Source organism: Elaeis guineensis, chromosome 1, assembly GCF_000442705.2.
Source record: "Elaeis guineensis isolate ETL-2024a chromosome 1, EG11, whole genome shotgun sequence".
Classification (NCBI taxonomy): domain Eukaryota; kingdom Viridiplantae; phylum Streptophyta; class Magnoliopsida; order Arecales; family Arecaceae; genus Elaeis; species Elaeis guineensis.
In genome coordinates, this window is record NC_025993.2 from 110,885,603 (window position 1) to 110,910,373 (window position 24,771).

Consider the following 24,771-nt stretch of genomic DNA (forward strand, 5'->3'; position numbering starts at 1 on the left):
CGACGTCACTCTGCTGGCCACCGACCTAGGGTCGGCCGACTCCTCCAATCGCCGTGCAGCCGCCAGACTTTGTCAGTTCTGACAGCGGCATGCGGCACGGCTACCTAGAGACATTGTCCCGCCGAGGGCATTGTCAACCCTGATGATTTGACAGCCGCACGGCGACATGACATTTTCACGGCGACTCTGACAGTCCACAGTGAGTTGACAGTTCCTCACTTGACCGCGCCATTAATGACGGTGCCATATCGTGCTCCACTATATAAACCGGGGAAGGCAACAGTGCAAGGGGATCGATCCGCTCCGTCTCTCCCAAAAATGCAGGCTCGCTCCTCTCTCCCTCTTTCTCTCTCGATCGAGCTCTCCGTCTACATTTCACTGTTGCCCAGTCACCTCTCTGACTTGACCGTCGGAGGGTCCCCGCCGGAGCCGCCTCCGGTCAGAGTAGACTTCTCATTTTTGCAGGTGCATGCTTCTCGGCGATCGGGTGACGAGGCGATTGACTGCGACAGATTGGCGCGCCAGGAAGGGACAGTATGACAAAGACAAGAGCTCAACGATCGAGAATCACTGGGTCGGCAAGGCGCTCTTCCCGTCGGGAAGAGGCCTCCCCGCCACCACCGACGGCGGAGCCCAGTTCTCCGCGCCCTGCGGTGACCACGGAGGCCCAGATTGCGGCCATCGTACGGCAGATGACCGTACTGACCGACGCAGTCAAGAGCCTCCAGCAGCAACCGGCGGCCCAACCGATGCCCTCTAGGAGCAGCCGCCGACGACCGCGCCGATCCCCGTCGCCTCCATGCGAGCGCCCCCAACAGCGCTCCCACGGAGAAGAGGAGGGACGACCATGGCGCGACGACCGACGGTCCCAGCGGCCCTCTCCTTTCCCGTTGGAACGGGCAAGGAAGGAGAAACGGCCGCGCACACCGTCGGCCTCCCTCTCAGAATCTTCCGGAGACTCCACTCCTGGGGTCTCCCAGCATCGACGAGCGGACGACTACGAGCGACGGTTCGAGGAAATCGACCGCCGACTCACCCAGTTGCAGATGGACGGTCAGAAGTCTTCGAACGACGTCGACTTCCAGACCGCCCAACCTCTCTCCCGACTGGTCCTTGACGAGCCGATTCCCAGTCGGTTCAAAATGCCGCACGTGGAGCCATACGACGGCTCCACCGACCCAGTCGACCACCTCGAGAGCTATAAAGCTCTCATGACGATTCAAGGGGCAACCGACGCTCTTTTTTGCATCGGCTTCCCCGCCACACTCCGCAAGGCTGCCAGGGCTTGGTACTCTGGTCTTCGATCGGGAAGTATCCATTCCTTCGGGCAGCTCGAGCACTCGTTCGTGGCCCATTTCAGCACCAGCCGAAAGCCGCCGCGAACGTCGGACAGCCTTTTCTCCCTCAAGCAGGAGGAAAACGAGACGCTCCGACACTTCGTGGCGCGATTCAACGCAGCCACGCTCGAGGTCCGGGACCTCAACGAAGACATGGCTATCTCAGCCATGAAGCGGGGCCTGAGGGCGTCCCGATTCACCTATTCTCTGGACAAGACCCTCCCCCGGACTTATGCCGAACTCCTGGAGCGTGCATACAAGTATATGCGCGCGGACGAAGGAGCGTCCGACCGACGCTTGGCCGAGCCCAGAGGCCCGAAAGAGAAGCGGAGGAAGGGTCGGGAGCCCGCCGAACCCAGCAGGCCCCCGACCGATAGTCGGGTCTCGCCACCCCGACGGATCCGAAAATCACCCCGGCAACAGACTCCGAGGCCGGCACGCCCCAGGTACGACTCCTACACTCCTCTCTCCGCTCCACGTGCGCAGATCCTGATGGAGATCGAGGGGGAGGAATACCTGCGACGGCCTCCGCCTCTGAAGGCAAAAGGCCTCGACCGTCGAAAGTACTGTCGGTTCCATCGAAGCCACGGCCACGGCACCGAGCGGTGCGTCCAGCTGAAGGATGAGATTGAAGCTCTCATCCGCCGGGGGTACCTCGGCAAATTCTGGAAGGGTCCGCCGACCCAACCAGTTGCCGATCGACGACCCCAGCCGGCTGAAGAGCCGGCGACCAACCAGCCGACGGCCGGAGTCATCAACATGATCTCCAAGCGGCTGGGCCCGGGGACATCTGCGGGAGGGGAGCCGACGAAAAAACCACGCCCGGACGACGTAATCACCTTTACGGAAGACGACGTTCGGGGCATCCAAACTCTCCACGACGATGCTGTTGTTATGTCGGCGACAATAGCAAATTATGATGTAAAATAAATTTTTGTTGATAATGAAAGTTCGACAAATATTTTGTTTTACTCGACCTTCTCCCGAATGCGTCTGTCAACTGACCGACTCAAGAGGGTCTCCATGCCCTTGATCGGCTTTGCCGGAGATGCCGTCACGACAGAAGGAGAAATCAATCTGCCCGTGACGGTCGGCACCGAACCACGGCAAAGCACGGTCTCCCTCACTTTCGCGGTCGTCCAAGTTCCTTCAGCCTACAACGCCATACTTGGACGACCCGGATTGAACGCCCTCAAGGCGATCGTCTCGACGTACCACCTCCTTGTTCGGTTCCCGACCAAAAATGGAATCGAGAAGATGCACGGAGATCAACAGCTCGCCCGACGATGCTTCCAAATCTCCGCTCAAAGCGACGAGGCGAGGGGTTCTCTGACGATCGACAAGCTGGACCACCGGGAGGAGGAAGAACGGGGTTCGCCGGCCGAGCAGCTCGAGGCGATCCCGATAGGAGAAAATCCCGACAGAAAAGTTTGGGTCGGGTCTCAATTGCCCGACACCGAACGACGCCAACTGGCGGAGCTGTTGACGGCCAATGCCGACATATTTGCTTGGTCGGCAGCGGATATGTCGGGCATCCCCCCAGAAATAATAACTCACCGACTCAACATCGACCCGACGATGAGGTCGGTGAGGCAGAAGAAAAGGTCCTTCGCCCCAGAGAGGCAGAGGGCCATCGACGAAGAAGTGGACAAGCTACTCGAAGCAGGCTTCATCCGAGAATCCACGTATCCCGATTGGCTCGCCAATGTTGTCATGGTCAAAAAAGCCAACGGAAAGTGGAGGATCTGCATCGACTATACCGACCTAAACCGAGCCTGCCCGAAGGATAGCTTCCCACTTCCGAAGATCGACCAGCTGGTGGATGCGATGTCCGGATTTCGACTGCTCAGCTTCATGGACGCCTTTGTCGGATACAACCAGATCCGGATGGTGCCTGAAGACGAGGAGCACACCGCGTTCGTGACTCCCAAGGGCCTCTACTGGTATCGGGTGATGCCCTTCGGACTGAAGAACGCCGGCGCCACCTACCAGCGACTCGTCAATAAGGTCTTCAAAGACCAAATCGGGCGCAACATGGAAGTGTACGTGGACGACATGCTGGTGAAAAGCGCGCAGATCCCGGACCATGTTCAGGATCTCGTGGAGACCTTCCACACCCGTCGGCGACACCGAATGAAGCTCAACCCGACCAAATGTGCTTTCGGGGTGACCTCAGGAAAGTTCCTCGGATTCCTCATTTCACAGAGAGGGATCGAGGCCAACCCTGAGAAAATAAAGGCGATCCTCGGCTTGCGCCATCCGAACACCAAGAAGGAGGTCCAACAGCTGAACGGAAAAATCATCGCTCTTAGCCGATTCATTTCTCGATCAGTTGAAAGGTGCCTCCCATTCTTCAAGACTTTGCGTCAGGCGAACGATTTCCCTTGGTCGGATGAGTGCCAGCGGGCCTTCGAAGATCTGAAGAAGTACTTGGCTTCCCCACCATTGCTCGTGAAGCCGCAGGTCGGGGAGACCTTGTATCTTTACTTGGCCACATCTTCTGAGGCGATCAGTTCGGTGCTTGTTCGAAAAAATGAGTGCCGAACCCATCAGCCCATCTACTACACCAGCAAAGTGCTCCACGGCGCCGAAGCCAGATATTCGGAGACGAAAAAGATGATTTTCGCCCTGACCGTCTCCGCGCAACGACTTCGACCATACTTCCAGGCCCATGCCATAGTGGTGCTCTCCAACCAGCCCCTGAGGACAATTTTGCACCGACCGGACACGTCCGGACGACTGGCCAAGTGGGCGATGAAGCTCGGCGAGTTCGACATTCAGTACCGACCGAGGCCTGCCCTGAAGGCCCAGGTCTTGGCCGACTTCATCACCGAGTGCCCGACAACCGACCAAGGGTCGGGAGTTGAAGACCCAGGATGAGATGCGGTCTCTGAGCCAGACCCGATCTCCACCTGGGTACTCCACATCGACGGAGCCTCAAACGCTCAGGGAAGCGGGGCCGGGCTCCTGCTCACGAATTCGGATGGGGTGGTCACCGAATACGCCCTCCGGTTCGACTTCAAGGACTCCAACAATCAAGCCGAATACGAGGCACTCCTCGCTGGCTTGAGGATGGCGAAGGAGCTGGGCATCAACAGCCTCCGGGCATTCTCCGACTCTCAGCTGATCGTGGGGCAAGTCAAGGGCAAATTCGAGGTGCGAGATCCGACCATGATCAAGTACCTTCAGAAAGTGAAGGACCTCGTGGCGCGCCTCGAGTATTTCAAAATTTCCCACGTCCCTAGGTCGGAGAACGCCCGTGCCGACGCACTCTCCAGATTGGCAACGTCGGCCTACGACTCTTTGGGTCGGACGTTCGTGGAGAACCTCCAGCAGCCGAGCATCGATCGGGTCGAAGAAGTACAGCAGCTAACATCCGAACCAAGTTGGATGGACCCGATCGTCCGGTACCTGACCGACGGGATCAGTCCCGAAGATCCCACGGAGGCCAAGCGACACCGATGGTCGGTCTCGCAATATGTGATCATGGACGGCCGACTCTACAAAAGGTCATTTTCCCTCCCTTTGCTTAGGTGTTTGGGACTGACCGACGCCGACTATGCTCTCCGAGAGGTTCACGAAGGAATTTGCGGGAACCACTTGGGGGGCAAGTCCCTAGCCTTCAAGGTCCTGCGACAAGGCTACTACTGGCCCACCATGAAGAAGGATACGGCCGAGTTGGTCTGGAGATGCGAGCCATGTCAAAAGTACGCGAACATCCAACACCAACCGGCCAGCCAAATTGCCCCTATTGTCGCTCCATGGCCCTTCGCCTAGTGGGGAGTCGACATTCTCGGTCCATTCCCACCAGCGTCGGGCCAGAGGAAGTTCATCGTTGTCGCCATCGACTACTTCACCAAGTGGGTCGAGGCCTAGCCCTTGGCGCAGATCACCGAGCGGAAGATGGAGGACTTTATCCAAAAATTCATCATCTTCAGGTTCGGATTGCCGCACACCATCATCACCGACAACGGACGGCAATTCGACAACCAGGACTTCAGAGACTTCTGTGCCAGGTTCCACATCAGGCACCGACTGACTTCAGTCGGGCACCCACAGTCCAACGGTGAGGTTGAGGTGACCAACCGGACCTTGCTCCATGGACTCAAGACCCGACTGAATGAAGCCAAAGGTCTCTGGGTCGACAAGCTGGGCTCCGTTCTGTGGGCTTACCGAACGACCCCCCGCGTCCCGACCGGGGAGTCGCCGTTCAGCTTGGCCTACGAGACAGAGGCTATGATCCCGCTCGAGATTGGCCTGCCATCTCCAAGGGTCGAGCGGTATCAGGAGCCGGACAACTCCGAGGGTCGGAGGGCCGACCTGGACCTCCTCCCCGAACTACGAGACGAGGCTCAAATCCGAATGGCTTCATACCGACAGAGGGTCGCCCGGTATTACAACACCAAGGTCAGACCAAAGCTCTTCAGGCCTGGTGACTTGGTCTTGAGGAAGGCGGAGGTCTCGAAGCCCTTGGATCAGGGGAAGTTGGCTCCAAACTGGGAAGGACCCTACAAGGTTGCAGACACCTACGGGCCGAGAGCCTATCGGCTAGAGACCCTTGAGGGGAAGCCCCTTCCACGGACTTGGAACGCCGACAACCTGAAGCTATATTGCCAGTGAAATTTTTAATTCAGTAGTCGGAATACAAATTCAGTTTGAAATCTCGGAGTCTTAACTCTTCGACTAATGATCGGCGCTCGCCAAAGCTCCAACGTATTGACGTGGACCTAGCATCCACCCAAAACCGACGACCTCATCGTCGGTAATGCATCGGGCCCTTACAAGGACCGACGCATCTACAAGAACTGGAGTTGACACTCCTTCGACGATCAATGATGAATCGGACCCTTACCAGGACCGATGCATCTACAATAATGGGAGTTAACACTCCTTCGACGATCAATGATGAATCGGACCCTTACCAGGACCGATGTATCTACAATGACGGGAGTCGACACTCCTTCGACAGTCGACCAGACATCGGACCCTTACAAGGACCGATGCATCTACAATGACGGGAGCTGGCGCTCCTTCTACGGACGAATTCTCGGGCCAGACCATCGGCTGACACGCCGATCGGGCCCCGACCAAAGATAGGCAAAAAGCCTACGCGACTTGCGTCGCGACTTCCGACCAGGCTACGGCCGGTCGAGGGATATTCGGCTTACCACCGTCTATCACACAACGCGACCTTAGTCGCATCCACGACCTGCCAACCGACCTACGGTCGGCTGGACGATATTCGGCTTGCTACCGTATGTCGAAAGATACAGAACGAATACCCGACGCAAGAGCATGGGGATCCGACTTATTATCGTTCCCCCGACACTGCGCCGGACGACATTCGACTGAACGCGTCTATGGAAGCCCGACTACCGAACCTTTACCGGGTTCGGTCGGCTCCCGGCTCGACAAGACACGCCCGACTAATGAGCTCGACTACCAGAAGCCGATCCAAAGTCGGGACTTACCCTTCCTTCGTAGCGGCACGAGTTGCCGAACGTCCTGCCGACTTACGTGAGTTAGCGACTTACACAAGTAAATTACTCACTAAGGCATTCAACTGGAAGAAGGAGACGAAGGGAAAGTAGAAGAAACTTTCATTCAAAATTTTCATTTGAAATGTACAAAGTCGGGTCGAAGCCCGATTACATATATTTTCAGAAAACAAAAAAAAGTAAAGGTAGTCGGCAGGGCCCGATCATCTGTCTTAGTCGATTTCTTCGACCGACGGAGGATCGGGGATGACCGGCGTGTCGGCCATAAGCGGTGCTGGGTCGGCGGCTGAAGGAGGGGCTTCGGTCGGTGAGGGGATATCGGTCGGCGCCACCTGCTCCGGGACGGCTTCCTCCGCCACGACGACGCCTCTCGACGGCTGGTCGGCCATATCCTCTGTTCCTTCCTCCTCGGCTAGCGGCGGGACGACGCGGCTGACGTCCAGATCTGGGTACAAGGCATGGACGACATCCCGACCGTCCTCGAACCCTACCCGGTACGAGGCGAAGCCCGACTCGAGCATCTCCTCCCGATATCGGTCGGAGGCCCAGAAGTCTTCCACCGCCCGATCGGCCGACTCTTTCGCCGACCTTGCCTCGTCCTCCGCACGGGCGAGCGACTCCCTTGCCGACTCCGCCTCAACCTTTGCCATTTCGACGTCGATCTGGGCGATTGATAGCTCCTCTTCGACTTCAGCGAGCTTCTCCAGGCTGACCCGAAGTTGCTCGCGTTCCCCTTGGAGTTCGGCGGTGGCACCGTCTCGTTCGCGTCGAAGACGACGCACGGCCCGACCCTTATGTCTGGCCTCCTTCTTGGCCGACTTAAGTTCGGACCGAAACCGGGAGACCTCATCTACTAACTTAGCCTCCCGATCGGCCGATTGCTGAAGGTGGTCGGCCAACATCGCCCTCTCAGCTTCGGCCGCCGTCAACCTCTCCTTGTATGCGGCCCGAACGTTGCCGAACCTTCGGTACCCGGCCTCCAGTTCGGACATCGTGAAGATCAGCTGCCGATTGAAAAGACTTCGTTAGGATCACGTAACAAGAAAAATTTTCTAAGGGAAAGAGAAGACGACAGGAACCTTACCTCCACCATGGTCGGGTAGAACCGCGACAGCATCTCGGTCACCTGCCGGGATCTCAGCGACTCTACGTCGGCTGGGAGGAGGATCCCCTGACACAACCTCCTTGCAAGGTCGTGGTCAGCCAATGCCGACGCTCCTTCGGGGTAATGCGCGCTGGGAGGCGCAGATCGGCTCCCCGACCTTGTCTCGTCTGCGGGCTCCATCGGGGCTTTCCCCCAATCAGCTGCCCCGACCGACGGGACCGGCAGTGAGGGGACGCTTGAGTTCGACCCGGTGCCCCCCGTTGCGCCAACGGACGCCGCCGGACGATATTCGGTTTTTCGAATGTCATCCGGCTCCACCCGCACCGGCGAAGCCGCCGATGTTCCCTCGGCCGCCTCCTCAGCCGGCCTCTCCTCCGTGTGAGCCGTCGGAGCCGCGAGGGCTATTACGGGCTCCGACTGGTCGGTCGCCGATGCCTCGACGGTCGGTGCCGCAGGAGCAGGTTTCTTCGGGGGGCGCAAAGGACCGGCCCCCGATGCTGGCCTCTTCCTCGTTGCGAACCGCCGAATCTCGGCGTCTGTCGGCCGCATCCTTGGAGGTGTCCCTGCAATACCGACAAAAATGTTAAAGATCGGACCAAGAGCCGAATGAAAAGAAAGATCGGGGGATCGGGCGATACCTATTCGGGGGACCAGACTCAAGCCAGCATCGTAGAGAGCTTGTTCGGTAACAAGCTCCCTCTGCTTCGGGACCGACATGTCTTTCAGTCGGTGGAAGTCCTCCCGGTCATTCGCCTCCATCCGGCTGTTGTCGTTGGCTTCGGTTCGGGGCACACCCCAGCGGGAAGGGAAGCCCCAAGGAGATGAGGAAGAAACAAAAAAGAATTAGTTCTTCCACCCATGAATGGATGATGGAAGACCGGTGATGAAGGCAAGACCCTTCCGGGGGTTGAAGAGCCACCACCCTCGGGCTTTAGGGTGGGGTCGGAGCACAAAGAATGCCCGGAAGAGTGAAACGCGAGGGTTGGTCGGCAAGAGCTGACACAACAGCGCGAAGGAGATGATGAGACGGACGGAGTTCGGTGCCAGTTGCGCTGGACAGAGTCTGTAATAATCTAATAAATTTCGGACGAACTCCGAAATTGGAAGCCGAAGACCCACGCGAAGGTCTTCGACATACAGCGCCAGATCGTCGGGCGGAGGGCTGTTAACCCGACCGTCGGCCCCTGGAGCGGAGAGCCGAAACTGCTCCGGGATGCGATATTGCTCCCGAAGCCGATCGACATTTGGCCCCGAAAGCGAGGAGGCCTCATCTTCCGGAGCCGATCAGGAGTCGTCGGTCGGGTTCCCCGACCGAGCTCCCTGAGTCGGATTCCTGGTCATTGCACCGGAACCGGATGAAGAAGAAGAAGAAAGAGAAGAAGAGGAAGAAGAAGAAGCTGGGACCACGAACCCGATGAATCCCTCCGGAAGCGAGAAAGCTCTGCCCGCGACGACTGAGAAATCGCCCGGGCAGAGTTTCTCCAGCAAAATGGCAAGTGTGGGTCATGGGTCCGGGAGGTCCTATATATATAGGGCCGACCGACGGCCGAGATGCTTCCGCTCTGACCGAAGGCCCACAGATGCACGACGCGTGGTGCCCGTCGGTTGGCGGAGTATTCGGCGCGCGCCGTCCCGGGACGGCCGCACCGCCCACATTAAATGCTGGAGGGGGGGCGCCGGCCAACCACCTCGACACGCGGCACGCGGGGGCGCGGTTTCGCATTTATGCACCCGCACCGATTCGCGTTCCCGATGGGACGCCTGACAGCGGCCCACACTCCCGCGATCGGCGCCGAATATCCGGCCGTCTGACGCCGTATCGTCCGGCGCCCGATCTTCTGACACCGACGCAACGTCTGACGACGACAAGACGCGACGTCTGGCACCTGACGCCGATGTGACTTCGGACACCGACTAGACGTCCAAATCGCTTGACATTTATGAGGCGTCTGACATCGGATCAGCCGGCGGTACGGTCGGATCTATGCATACGACAAATCCACTCCCAGTCGTCCAGGATTGCTGCCCGAATGAAAGCGTCGGCCAGCTCACCATCCGACTTAGGAGTGGAGGGGGGCAACTGTTGGGGGATACCCACAGACCGACCGACCGACGGCCCGACCGACCGACTGGCGGCCCGACCGACCGACGGCCCGACCGACCGACTGGCGGCCCGACTGACCGGCGGCCCCACCGACCGACTGGCGGTCCGACCGACCGGCGGCCCCACCGACCGACCGACTGAACCCAGAGGTCTGATGGCCGACTCACATGAAACTCGCCGACCGATGGAGGAACCCGACGCCACTCTGCTGGCCACCGACCTAGGGTCGGCCGACTCCTCCAATCGCTGTGCAGCCGCCAGACTTTGTCAGTTCTGATAGCGGCATGCGGCACGGCTACCTAGAGACATTGTCCCACAGAGGGCATTGTCAACCCTGATGATTTGACAGCCGCACGGCGACGTGACATTTTCACGGCGACTCTGACAGTCCACAGTGAGTTGACAGTTCCTCACTTGACCGCGCCATTAATGACGGCGCCATACCGTGCTCCACTATATAAACCGGAGAAGGCAACAGTGCAAGGGGATCGATCCGCTCCGTCTCTCCCAAAAATGCAGGCTCGCTCCTCTCTCCCTCTTTCTCTCTCGATCGAGCTCTCCGTCTACATTTCACTGTTGCCCAGTCACCTCTCTGACTTGACCGTCGGAGGGTCCCCGCCGGAGCCGCCTCCGGTTAGAGTGGACTTCTCATTTTTACAGGTGCACGCTTCCCGACGATCGGGTGACGAGGCGATTGGCCGCAACACAATCCATGTGTAGGACGAGCTCCATTAACCAGAGAATCATGCAGTCCTAAGCCCCTCAGAGGGCCTGTCGAAGATGATCGCCCTTTTGAAGAAGGGTCAGGCAAAACCCTACTTTTTCTTTTTCCTCTTTTGCTTAGAACGCTCATAACGCTCCCTTTTTTTCCTTGCAATGAGACCGGTTGATAGTGGTATCATGTTCATGCATGATTCCCTACTTCCCACATATAGCTTGCAAAACCTATGTCATGTTATGAAATTGCTTGCCTCGCAGTCAATTACAATTATTATTATTAGTTTTAGTTTTTTTCTATTAATCTTTTCCTAAGGGGTTTGCTAGTGATTTATTTTAGATGGTGGATTTGTGATTGTTTGAAACTTGAGTCTTATCCAAGAGAATTAGAGAGAGTACATATGATACATTTGAATAAATATATATTATATTTCTTATTATCTATCATGTTTATATTCTTATACTATTTTTTTTAAGGACCCATTCATTTGTGGATAAATATCATAGAAAAATTGGTCAATTTTTTTATTGACCATATTCTCACATTTTTGAAGATGGATAGGTTACTTTCCATGAGTAGCATTTATCCATGAAATGAAGAAAAATCTGACCTATTTACAAGATAACTAAATCATTTTTCTATCAACCAGTAAAGTAGATATTTATTTTATTTCTACAATACTCCATCTTCATTTTCAATGCCTCCATCATTTAATATCCAATAACTCAGTCATCCAATTTTTTCAAATCTAAAAAGCATAAAAGATATTATAGAAAATATAAAAAAATTTTAGCAATTTATCTAGGAAGGTAGTAATGTAAAAGAAGATGGATAACAAATATCGAAACCACTTTCTCATATATAAAAAAAATATGAATAAATTATTTTCTTATCTAAATATTATCTGAAAAATATTTATCTAGAAAAATATAGATTTTCAGATAAATTTTTTATCTACAAAGGAATGGACCCTTAGATTGCTACATGCAATCTATTTTATAATCTGATATTTAGTGACAAAATTGAAAGTGCCACTCTTTTTATTGAATCAATGTAGTTTTTCTTTTATCACGATATCTTGATCGCAAATAAAACATGTATCATTTTGTTATGTTGTTTTCCACAAATTAGGGGCTTTATGATATCTGATACTTAGCACCACAGCATTTCCTTGTTCATGATGCATATAATCTAAAACCGAGGGAAGGAGGGATTTCTGCTTTGGCCCTATGCATGTTTCATATGTTGGACGCTTAATGATACCTTTGGACAACTACTTTGTAGGATTATATATGAAAAGATCCTTCAAACATTGTTATTGGAAATTGGAAACACATCTAAATTAAACTGTATCTATATTGGAGGGTATTTGGTTGGGGAGAGTTGGGATTTGGAATCAGAATGGGAATAGATGACTCTCATTCTAACCTTTTGGTTCAGAAGAATCCTATTTCGATTCCAGAGCAGAATAGAAATGGCTCAATCTACTTAAAACTTAATCCCTACTATCTTCTAAGGATTCAAATTTCGATTTCGATTCTGATCATGAATCAAATACTTCAGAAGATTTGGCCATTCTGATTTCGATTCCAATCCATTCTAATTTCCATCCAGATTTCGATTCCGATTGCAAATTAAACATCCCCTAAACTTCTATATAGAAAAATCAGAAGCAAATTCAATATATCTATGTTGGAGGAAACTTGTGGAGGATTCATTTCAGCATATGGAAAAATATGATTATGCATGAAGACAACTACTTCATTAAATTTCTCCTATAAGAGGTTTTACTTTGAGCATTAAATATGTGCTATAAATTGATTTCTTTTGTGCAATGACCATTGCCCCTTCTTCTCACAGCTGCAGCAATCAAATAAGGTTTTGCTTGAAATTGCCCAGCTTTTGTTGTGAGAACTACCAAACGTGCCATGAGTTCACCTTATAGAGGGGAACACAAAGGCTGCAGGTTGTATAGTTAGGGTGACAATAGGGGGAAGTAGAAATGATGGTAAATTATTTTTTTTTTGATAGAAATGATAGTAAATTATTTGAAGCATAGGTGGAACTGCATGCATGAACCATAGATTATTTATATTTATCATGTTTGCATTATGTTTGCAGATTTTTTTTAATAAAAAAATATAGTAGAGATATCCACATATTTCAATGCATACATAATGAAGTTATTTGAATGTCATTCTATTGCGGTCAAGAATTCATGGCTCGGCAGGTGAGGTATTATCCGTTTTGACCCATGGATCTCATAATTTTATCCTTCTGGATTTCAATCAAAAAAGTATCTAACGTGAGAAGGATGATTCATTTCTATATAAGCCAGAAAATTTCTTTTGACTCACAACCAATATGTCATTAATAATGTCCTCCCTATAACACTACAACATAACCTCTCAAGCAGGGAGGAGTTTGTGTACAGATGGGAGGTGCCCTTCTTATTTTTACCACAGTCTCTCTAATAAAGGAGGAGTCTATATACGGATAGAAAGGGCCCCACAGTCCAGAGATGATCTTCTATCTGGCGTGCCACTGTTGCGGTCAAAGACTCATGGCTCGGTATGTGAGGTACTGTCCACTCTAGTCCATAGACCTTATGATTTTGCTCCTCTGTATTTCAATTCAAAAGATGTCACACGTAGAAAGGACGATTCCTTCCTATATTAGCCAAAATCTTTCTTGACTCACAATTAATGTGGGACTAATGATGTCCTTCCTCCTACACCACAATACTTTTAATAGAATAAAACGAGACATTAACAATTATGTTCATTTATTAATATCAAAATTTGACTTGTAAGAAATCTATATAAGATACTTAAATAAAATATTAAAACATATAGCTGATATATTAATTTCATATAGCTTGTGTCTCAGGTGAAGTTATAAAACCTAATGTACTATTCTGTTTAGGGAAATGTGATGTAGAAACATTTCTTCACTCTGCATCTACCAAGTTGCATACCATATTCTTATTCTTCATCTATCACTGATGGATACATGGTTCTGTGAAAACAAAATGGAGGTAAAAAAGAATAGCAGTAGATGGAGAACAGATTTTTTTCAGCATTTATTTTGCTTATCAGTGGGAATTATTATTTTTCAGCTTTTACTTTGTTTTCTGGTGCCAAATGATTGGGGGATATATTCTTTAGCATTGCAAGTATAGTCTTCTGAAATCCAAATATACTAACCCTATCTCCTAGTCTTCCAACTAGGGATGGAAGTGGTATAGATAATATCTGTTCGGATTTATTTTCATATCCGAATCCATCTAGATATGAATAGAAATTTGAAAATTTGATTAATATCATATCCATATCCGTAAAAAAAATAGATGTGGAGATAGATAGTCAACTATTCGATTCATATCCGAATATCTGAATTTACCTATAATACTATATAATTTTACATAGTATTTATTAATTTTTAAAAAAAATATACAACTACATAAACATGCTATTAACTTGATGGATCATCTATTTAGTAATATCTTAGATTTTATAGTTACAAAATTTAATTTATCTAACTTATATTCACAATTATATTTGTTGTGGTGTAAAAGGAGGATATCATTGGTCCCACATTGGTTGTGAGTCAAGAAGGACTCTGACTTATATAGGAAGGGATCATCCTTCCTATATAAGATGCCTTTTGAAGGATAAAACTATGAGGCCCATAGGTCAGAGTAGATAATACCTCACGTGTCGAGCTATGAGTCTTTGGCCGCAATAATGGCACCCTAGATAGGGGACCACCCTTGCAATTATGGGGCTCTTTCCATCCGTACATCAGTCTATGGTAAAAATAAGGGGAACACTTTCTATCCATACACAGATGTCCCCTTGACTGGAGGGCTATATTGTGGTGTAGAAAGAAGGACATCATTAGTCTCACATTGATTGTAAGTCAAAAAAAATTTTATTTTATATAGGAAGGGACTATCCTTTCCATGTGAGGCATCTTTTGAAAGGTAAAATCATGAGGCCTATAGGTCAGAACGGATAATATTCACATGCTGAGCCATAAATTCTTGGCCACACCAATATTAATTGTATTCGTATCTATTTAAAATAAATATAGATATAATTTTTTGCATCCGAATAATATCTTTATCTGTATTTGAATGCGTCAGACAACACAAATATGGATATGGATATGCTGGTATCCGATCCAATTTCAGTTCTGTTTGCAGCTGGCTAAATAGGGATAAATGAATTAAAATGAAAATCTCTGTTCCCTAGTTCCCTGTCATCTAAATTTCATGACAGCAGTTGGACTTAGTGGAGGTTTAGTAGGTGAGTGAAAGGTTTAGGTGCAACAAATGGGAGCATTGTATTCAAGCCATTCTATGTATTAGCACCGAACTCCCTTCTTTTTTTTTTTTTGCATCAATTTTATCATGGAAGCAGTGGTAATGGCTATGCTTAATGTTGATATCCCCAAATAGTGGAGCTCCTCAAAAACCCTACTGGCAGTGGAAATAAAGATCATCATTTGCAAAGTTTAGTCTTAAAGAAGCTTATTTGAGAATGATATGGTGAACATTATAGCAGTTAGTTTTAGCACTTATGTTGAAAATAACAAATAATTACTAAAATAAGTTGTTAATTCACTCATATTGTTGTACGCTAAACAAAAATATCATTTTTCTAGTTGGCTTACTTATTTGAATATTTACTTTCTTTATCTGTGGAGATAGTGAAATTACTAACCAGTCTTTATTCTTGATAAAGAAAGAGTCGGAATTTAAATTCTTGTAATCAATATATCTAACAAAGCAAGAGGCCTCCAAACCATTAATATTCTTTATTTTCAACCTTGGTTCATACTGCATAATTGGTCATAAACTGTGGAAATGTTGGGCCAACAGTGACAATAAACTATATTTTCTTTCTAAAACAATATCAACATTTTCAAAAAATTGCGTACTATATACAACTTGAAATTATAAAGCACCTAAGTTGTAATAATTTTCGTGTGAACCTAAACTTAACTAGCATGAAGCCTTCACCAAAATTCATGCATGACAACTCATGCGAGTTCCAAGGATATTTTAGGAATAGGATCTATGAAGCTGGATAGGCTAAATGAGTGATACAAACATCTGAGGATCAGCAATAGGAGCAAAGTACAAGAAGAGCCTAAATAACTCAGACAAACAAATGATTGGAATTTGGTTTGATGCCTTCCTTTAATGGGATTCAAGGGACCCTTTTAGACTTCCCCCAATAACCCTACTTTCTATTCTAAGTTTCCAAAAAAATTATTGGTTGAATTTGATTTACCGTGCACCATAAATATTTTATTAATTAGAAAGAAAGAAAAAAAATTAAAAATATTATAGCATATGTTGTTACTATATAAGAAATATAAAAAAAAACCCAACGTTCGATATATTTAATTTTTTTTTTCTAACTAATAAATTGATGAATCTAATCCAATTAATAATTTTTCACCAAGCCACGGGATGCTTCTCGGTATGGAAAGTTGGTCACAGTACGATCCAAATTTTACATTTCCCTTGGACTCTCTCTCTTCTCTCTCTCTCTCTCTCCACTTAATTTTAGGGGGTAATTCTCTCGCAACACTTTTTGCTTAAGTACTGTCTCCTAGGCTCTTATGCCCCTACTCTTCTCCTAGACTTGCTTACGTATAGAAGCTCTAAACGCCAGGCCCCGCTATAGCTAGCAATTCACTCGCATTGTGTGCAAAACAAAGAGAGTTTGTGTCTGAAAGCCAGAAAGGTTTGACATCTTGCAAGTATACATATATGTCTTTCTTTTTCAAATTGAGGCTCCGACTCAGGCCTTGGTTTCTCACGGAGCTATGCAGAGGCCGTAGCAACCAGGGAGGTAGATATTCATAGGCCTACATTGCTTATCATATTTGATTATTATGGAATAATTTGATGTTCGACTCTAAGAGATCTTCGATCAAATTTATATTGGAGCAAGCTCTCTTTCTGATAGCGGAACCCATTGATGTGATCTTGAAACCATCTGAGATTTGGGACTCCCACATTGTTTGTGCAGCACCCCATCAGGTTTTTATTTTCTCAGAACCCCCTCTTTTAATATACCTCAAGGTCAACTTTGACAACAGTATCAAGGACAGGAGCGGAGGCATCAGCTTTGTAATCCATGGTCCTGGATCCAGTCTTGTTGCAGTTGGGGGCAACAATCTCTTCAAGCCTACGATCCCAAGTGCTAAGCTCCGAGCGATTTGGGTTGGGATTATTTATGCACGATGGATCATGCAAGCTGATCATGTGATCATCAAGGATAATTTTGTGACGGCAATAACTTGGATCCGAGGGTATGTGAGAAGAGGTGCTGCTCATCCCCTTCTTTAGGATATCGTGGTCCTGTTGACAGGATATATAGAACTGATCATCAGGCACATCTTTCTGAAGACGAGCACAACAATGGATTGGGTAATAGCATATGCAACGAAGCACTTTGGAGATATTCTTTGGTAGGATTTGAACTTGATCCCTCGGCGTTTGAGGGATATTTTATTTTCGGTTCTTTTTGAATGTATTCATACAAAAATTGTATGAATAATCCATTTTTATCAAAAAAAAATGTGTTAGAGAGAGAGAGAGAATGGAGGAGGAGAGGGTGGCGATGAAGAGAAGAGGTTGCATAAAGACAACAAGGAGGCCATGGTTAGATCAGAAGCAGAGGCATGGCGGGGCGGTGGTGATATCATGAAGGGGGCCGTCGGAGTGTGAGAGGGAGAACAACCAGAAAAGGGAGGTAGCGAGAAGAAGTTTCTGTAAAAAAATATGATGGGCTGAAGAGATGAAAACTACCAGCTCCTCAAGGCACCCTATAAGGAGGCTGGATGGCACGTAAAGGAGGATGGCACCGTTCATCACAGGATGGCACGTAGAGGAGGATGGGGGAAAACACGGTTAATCACAAGGTAGCCGCATTGCAGCATGTTTTTTTTTTAAAAAAATTTTTTTTTTGTTAACTTCGAAAAAAAAAAAAGGTAGTGCAAAACCGGTAGAATGGAAAAGTTGGAATATGATAAGAATGGCCCATGGCTATGCTCCACCCTCTTGATTCCCAAATTTAAAATAGGTATCCAAAAAAAAAAGAAGAAGAAGTAATAATAGAATATCCAAATCAAATTTGCACACTATTTATCAAATTTTATAGCATTTAAAATATCTAGAAATTAAAATTATCTATTTGATGGTCTTTGGTCTAGCTTACAGTATATAGACATACAAAATGAATGGTTAACATGATAGGAGAGCATGTTTTTCTCTCTATTAATTTTTAATATATGTGTTAATTTATGTAAATCAAAATCAATAAGATGGGTTTTCAATTTAAATGCTCTATTAGTTATTTTATCATGCTAGTATGATAAAAACTAATCATTTTTGCATCCACATGATGTATATACTAAAAACCACCAAAATATATTATTTCTTATTTATATATATTTTTAACAGTATAGGCTATAATTAATAATGTGGATCGATGATTTAAATACTTCATTGTTGATTTTGCAATTGAGAGGAGCAGATACATCTTCTCTAAAAAGCAAAGTTATCTTAATGTTGAAGTTTATTCAGTTTGATCCACAATAGTTTTTTTTTTTGGTTTAATAAATTATTATTATTATTATTATTATTATTATTAGAGTTTTACTGGAGAATCAAATGCTGATATAAAAAAATTTTCAAGAAGACAAGCTTTCGCTGGAACTGAGCCTTTCATTCAAGTACATGTGAAATATTCTTTTGTGTTCATGCATGTAGAGACAAAACAAGTTAATCTTCTAGAGCAAAATTTTAACTAAGATTTTTCTATATCTTGTTTATGTCCCGAACTGTCTACCAAGTTTACAATTATTATGTTAAATAAGTTACTTTTTTTTCCCCCCAAAAAATACTTTTTTGTTTCGTAGTTTTGTTACATAACGATCACATGATAGTCTTTCAAAGCTATTTGTTATTTGAACGTTATTAAAGAATCAAACTTCCACACCCACAATAAAAACATGTGACATCTAAATCACTCCTTTTTGATATGCCACTACCACTCCTACCAAAATGAAAAAAAAAAAAAAAAAAAAAAAAAATCCTATCTCTGTACTTATTTCCTCTTAATACGGCGATCTTTGCTCTGCCAACGTGTGTAACTCTTCTAAAGGCTTATGATCCAAAAAATAGTTTCTAAGCGTGTTTTTTATTTTAGGCCTTCGGAAAACAAAACTGACACAGACAGGATCAAGAGCAAAGTCCAAGTAGGTATAATCTCCCCCCAACAAAATAAGATAAGAAGAAGAAAAGTACAGGCTCATACATAAAACAAATATCCAAGATAATCCAATACCGTCGAACAAAATTGAACGGTAAAAAAAGACACCGGAAGAAAAAGGATGAGCACTGCATCCATCGCTGGCACACAATATGACCAGCACTATCTAATACCAAAGCAAACACTTCCGCATCAGCAATTAAAGAACATATACAGAGAAAAGATACCATGGAAGACCTGAAACTAAGTTATATATATATATATATATATATCAATCAAGCAGAATCCCATGCATTCACACAACAGAGGACTTAAACCGACAACTGATATATTTCAGGAGCTACTTACTCTCTCTCTCTCTCCCTCCCTCTCTCCCTCCCCCACCCCACAGCCACCTGGTTGGCCAATGCTGGCAGCCAAACTCAGAGGGCTGACTCTGAATTTCTATCACAAAACCAACTTTTATTTGCTAGACCAAGTTCCACAGCTATATCATACCATATATTGTTTTCAAGATAGACAGTGGTGAAAGCTACACTCACCCATTTTTTCCTAATACATTTACATTTCTGCCAGGCACCATCATCCAACACCCCCCCCTGGTCCTTCGGCAAAAAATGCTTGAGAAGAATCTCTGTTAGACAACTCCTGCGAAAATATCAAGCCAACAAAGATTGCTTCATTCCTAATGGGTAGATTTACTTCCAATTTCAAACGGATCATCACAACCACTGTCACTTAGCTATCATCTATCGGGAGAACCTTAAAATTCCACCCAAGCGACCCATATTTCCCTCCAATTCATAGAGCATAATCTGCTAGAAATAAACTATCATGCTGCTCTTGATCCAACTGGAGCTGTGATTCCCAGTGGGAACAATATGGCAATGGCATACTTCAACAGCATGTAGGGAACAGGCTTTCCTGTTATGGTACCTTACGAGATCAAAAATTGATGAAGACTCATTCTCAAAATCATAATGCTTCCACAGGTTGATAAAACCTGCGCCGGTGTATATCTGCAGTTATGATAGAAGAGACTACTTTAATCAGTGAGCAAATAAAATATAATAGCACAAAATAAGAATGAACTAGTTTTGGAACCAAAAGGTTTGTAACAAAAAATGTAATGAAATGAAATGGAAAATGCATATATAAACTCGATTTAAAAAAAAAAAAAAAAAACTGCTCAACCAATCTCCAAGAAATTGTAGGCTATTGATGAAAAGAAACACCGTTGAAAGACTAAGTGGTCCAATGAATTTTGGCGACTTCACATGCTAAAACATATGAGGAACCTGATGCAACAGATAAAAGAATGGCATATAACTCAATTTGTTTAAACTGCACATGAATACAACTTCAAATAATTAACAATTTTTGCATCACACAAACTCTCATTAAATTACATTATATGAACTAGGAATCTACGTTAAAAGAGTGAAATACAAGATATACATAATTGCAGCAGGAATAAAATACATTAACAGTTTCTGCTACCCTAAATAGCTGAGACAAGGCTACCATAGCACTTGTACACCAAATACAAAGCACTCCCATATTGTCGTGGGAAATAATCCAAATTATGTGGCTGATTTATCAATCACAGCCATCTTCCTTTCTTGCAGATTTCCAAAGTAAGATTTGCTATAAAAAGGAAAGAGTAAATAGATTCAACAAGATCAACTAAAGGATTTCCTACATCATCTAACTTTGCTGTCTTAAGCTCTTTGCCTCCGAGTATAGGAGTAGATGAATCATGACAGAAAATTTGTACAAAAAGATGATAAATTGGAAAAGAGAACAAATATAGATCTGAAAAATGACTATATTTTCGAATGTAAAAAAATGACAAGGATGGAATTTAAATGACTCACAAAATACATAGAAGTGCTGTTAAGTTTTCACTAATGAGGAAACTACTCGAGGGACATACATGTGTACCTGCAGGCGTGCATGTATGCAATGCATATGTGTATTGTGTCACCATAAACATGTTATTCTGCTGGAAATGCTAGAAAAACCTCACTCAGAGAACTTTCTATAATTCATTCGAACAAGTACAAGTACACTCAGATTTAAGTTCATAACAGTAGATCAATCAACTCAGTAGGTGGAGGTTGCGGCTTACAAAAGAGAGGTTATAAGAAATAAACTACTTATTGGAGAATGCCCATCTGAAATCCAGGATTAGCAAGCAACAATGTTTCAGAATGACGAGCATTAGTAAATTGTTGCTGCCCTTCCCACCCAAGGTATCTTTCAACCAACAGAGGGAGTCAATTAAAAAAAAAAAAAAATCAGTGTGAAGGAATTTAGAATTAAAAAAAAGCTTACAATTCAATACAAAATTTACGGAGCAGAGCCTGACTTTTGAACCCATACTTGTCTCTGCACATGAAGCAGTATGTTAGATACATATTTATGATAAAAGATAATGATGCAATGATACATAAAAGTAACTATATCACAATCATGGGGCACCTCATGGGAACCATAGCTGGAAGAACCCCTCTTGGAATGTTTCCCCTCAGATATACTCGAAGAGCTCTCCGCATCCTTCGAAGCACGTGCTGGTCCTCGGCGGCCAACGTGCCTATGTGAACCTAGATATTCATCAAGCAATCATCAAAAGTTCTGACCACAGAATGCACAAGAGGGAGGGAACATCAGAATTAGTTCACAATGAAGTACCCGGGTCCTACCATTTTCTAACATAGAAAGACTGACACGTCCACCTCCATGACTTTTCATTTCTTCAGTTCTGCTTGCACTAGGTGTATCAGATTTTCTCTCCCCTTGACCTATTGGCATGTCATGGGCATTCCGAACCACCACATTATCATCTGCTACTTTATTACCAGCTGCTTGTTGAGAAATAGAGACATTTTCTATAGAATCCACCAAAATTTGTGCAGCTTCAGAAGATGAAGAAAAAGTTCCATCATTTGATTGAGATCTGTCCGAGCGACAAAGGGGAGCCCAAACACCCCAATCAGGTCTATCCTTATTCCTAGTACGCTTTTCATGCTTGTCAACAATGGATACAGAACCCTGCTTGTAGCTCATAGCAACCATATCATCTATATATCTTTTGTCATCACCATCAGAAATAGATACAGGTGAAGAGCTACCACAGACATGATCCTTTGAAATGGAGCGTGTGCTGGGGGGTCGAGGTGGACGCTTGTCCTTCTCCAAGTTTGTTGTCTGCATATGCTGCTCAGGCTGGGAGGAAGCCATATTTGACTGACGCACTTCATTAGAAAGTATGCTTCTAATAATTCTCCCACCAGCCTCAAGTCGCTGGTTCTGTTTAGAAGTCGAGGTAGGCGAGCTTCTTGCTGTAGTTGTTACATTCTGCAGCTGCACAAAGCCACCAGAGGCCTGTCCAAAGATGTAATAACCAAGGAAGTGAACTACATGGTTTAAAGAGACAAACACTACACAGTTTTCATAAATTGAAATAAGTTGCTTACATGAGAACCTTCTCTCTCCTTTCCTTTCAAAAGCACAATTTTGCTCTTCCGAGCTTCAACAGATCCAGAGATTAATCCATTCGAGACAGTTCCTGAAAAATCAAGCAAACAGCTGAGAATCAGTTTATGCTGTACCATATGAAATAGAAGCACATTTGATTGAGTGATCTACATAATGCATAAAGTGCGATGATTCAGTTCTAGTTGGTTCCTGCAAACCTAGTAGTAACCCCTATTATATGGCATTTGAAATACCATACTGAAAGGATATGTTACAGAGTAAGTTCAAGTAATGGAATTTAGATAGAGCATACCAAATTCATCTTCTAATGCTTCTGCACCACTTGCAGAAGCTACGGCAAAAGATTTGTCTGGAAGCTGCTGCTCCTCTCTCCTCGGCACTAAAATGTATGTTGGTTTGTCTTTGGAACTTCCATTCTTTCTACCATCCCTTAATACATACTGCATACAGAAAAGCAAAGCTGATGCCAACATGTATAATTGCTATGTGAACATGTAAGGAACTTAGATACCAAAGGTTCAGGATGGCACAACAAGGTCCCTCAAAGAAAAAGGAACTGTGTCAGGAAGTAGGGCTGAAATATACTTGAAGTTAGGATTGCAACTCTTGCAGAAGAACTGATATTATTTGCATTAACTCACCACAGAAATAGGAGATGGCAAAAACACATCAGAATGCCATGGATTTGATTTAATATCAACTGCTAATTCCCCTCTCCCCCTCCATCAGAAAAAAAAAAGAGAAAAAGAATCCCAACCCACAAAAACCCACCCCAACCTAACCCACAGATACCACATTAACCCACCCACAAACCACCTCCCCCAAAACACACATACACACACCCCAACAAACATGACGGCACACACAGTCAGCATGCAAACTTGCACATGCACAGACATGCATGCACATGGAGAGAACATCCCCGAAGGAAAACCTAAACAAATAAATAAGACATACCATTGAAGTGGACAACCTTCGCTTCTCTGAACCCCGCTTCATAACTCCCATAGCTCTTTTGCTAAGTTTTCCATTACCAGCTAATCTCTGCAGTATATCATAATTAAGAAAACGCCCAACAATCTAGAGTATAAACATAGTGTGCACAGAAAATTTGGGGGAAAAAGGAATGATTAAGGAAAAAACAAAAGTTGACATAACAAAACTAGTTCACAATAAATATTATATACATTGAAGTTGCCACTGTGACTAAACATGGAGAACTGCATCAATCATTAGAAAAAAAAAAAGGGAATGACTAAGGAAAAAGGATAACAAAACTAGTTTGCAACAGATATTATATAATTGAAGTCACCACTGTGGACTAGACATGGTGAACAACATCAATTGACATGGGAATGAGCTGAAACATAAGAAAACTTCAAATTGGCTAGAATTTAACACTAAGAGAAACCTTCAACTAGGTAATCCTAGTGAAAGCTTCTAAGAGATCCCTCCTGAACAAAATGAGAGAGCTAGAAATTCCTTTCACTTGTAAAAATGATAGTCTAAGCTATCCAAAATCATTTAACACTAGGATTTGTCATGCAAATGCAAGCTATCCTTTTAGAATCAAAAAAAAAAAAAAAAAGCAATGCCATATTTGATCTGATGTAATGGCATGTAGTAGATCCAGAAGCAGAAACTTGCTTCCTCCAGTTATCATGCAAATCATTCAAAAAAAAAAAAATTGTAATCATACATGACATACAATATGATACAAAACCCAACACCAACAAAAACAAACAATATGTGAGAGCTATAGAAAGAAAGCTTTGTTACAATACTGCACCTCTGAAACAAAACAAAAAGGTACAGCAAGTCTACACAATTTACAAGATACCTGAGCGCCATTCTTGGCAGCTCTTTTTTGCCGAACAAAATCCATCAAAGGTGTGACTATGGGCATCTCCTTTTGAGCACCTTGAGAATAGGAAGTGAAAATGTCAACACAAATATTGTCACGATTTTTCAATTTTGTTACACTCTTGTATATGATATCTGATGACCCTAGTTTGACTTGAATTTGAAACCTAAATGTGCCTTCCACGTATAAATAACAGAATTTACCTGCTCTTTCTGCTTCTTTTCTTTCCAACTGAATCTCGGCACTAGGAAGATGCTCAGGCTTTGAAAGATGCTCGAGAAACTCCAGATATTCAGGATCTAGTTATTCATCAAAGAACTGTTCGTGATTAAAACAGAGAAAGCTAACAC

General features: G+C 45.5%; 1 protein-coding gene across 3 annotated transcripts in view; it reads right to left on the minus strand.

The window, feature by feature from the left end:
- Positions 1 to 19,285: 19,285 nt before the first annotated feature.
- The window catches only part of LOC105038521 (regulator of nonsense transcripts UPF3), a 9,580-nt gene continuing 4,094 nt past the window's right edge, over positions 19,286 to 24,771 (minus strand). The window contains exons 4-13 of one of the 3 annotated variants that reach the window (XR_830742.4): positions 24,625 to 24,720; positions 24,398 to 24,477; positions 23,515 to 23,601; positions 22,850 to 22,997; positions 22,536 to 22,627; positions 21,762 to 22,443; positions 21,541 to 21,662; positions 21,394 to 21,447; positions 20,292 to 20,354; positions 19,286 to 20,075 (exon numbers count right to left, since the gene is read on the minus strand). Coding sequence is in view for 1 of the 3 variants with exons in the window: in XM_010914353.4 (XP_010912655.1) it covers positions 21,409 to 21,447; positions 21,541 to 21,662; positions 21,762 to 22,443; positions 22,536 to 22,627; positions 22,850 to 22,997; positions 23,515 to 23,601; positions 24,398 to 24,477; positions 24,625 to 24,720 (1,346 nt within the window). In the remaining 2 variants the exon portion in view is untranslated. Of the gene's footprint in view, positions 20,076 to 20,250; positions 20,355 to 21,393; positions 21,448 to 21,540; positions 21,663 to 21,761; positions 22,444 to 22,535; positions 22,628 to 22,849; positions 22,998 to 23,514; positions 23,602 to 24,397; positions 24,478 to 24,624; positions 24,721 to 24,771 lie in introns of all 3 variants that reach the window. The other 2 variants (XR_830741.4, XM_010914353.4) reach the window with 2 other exon arrangements.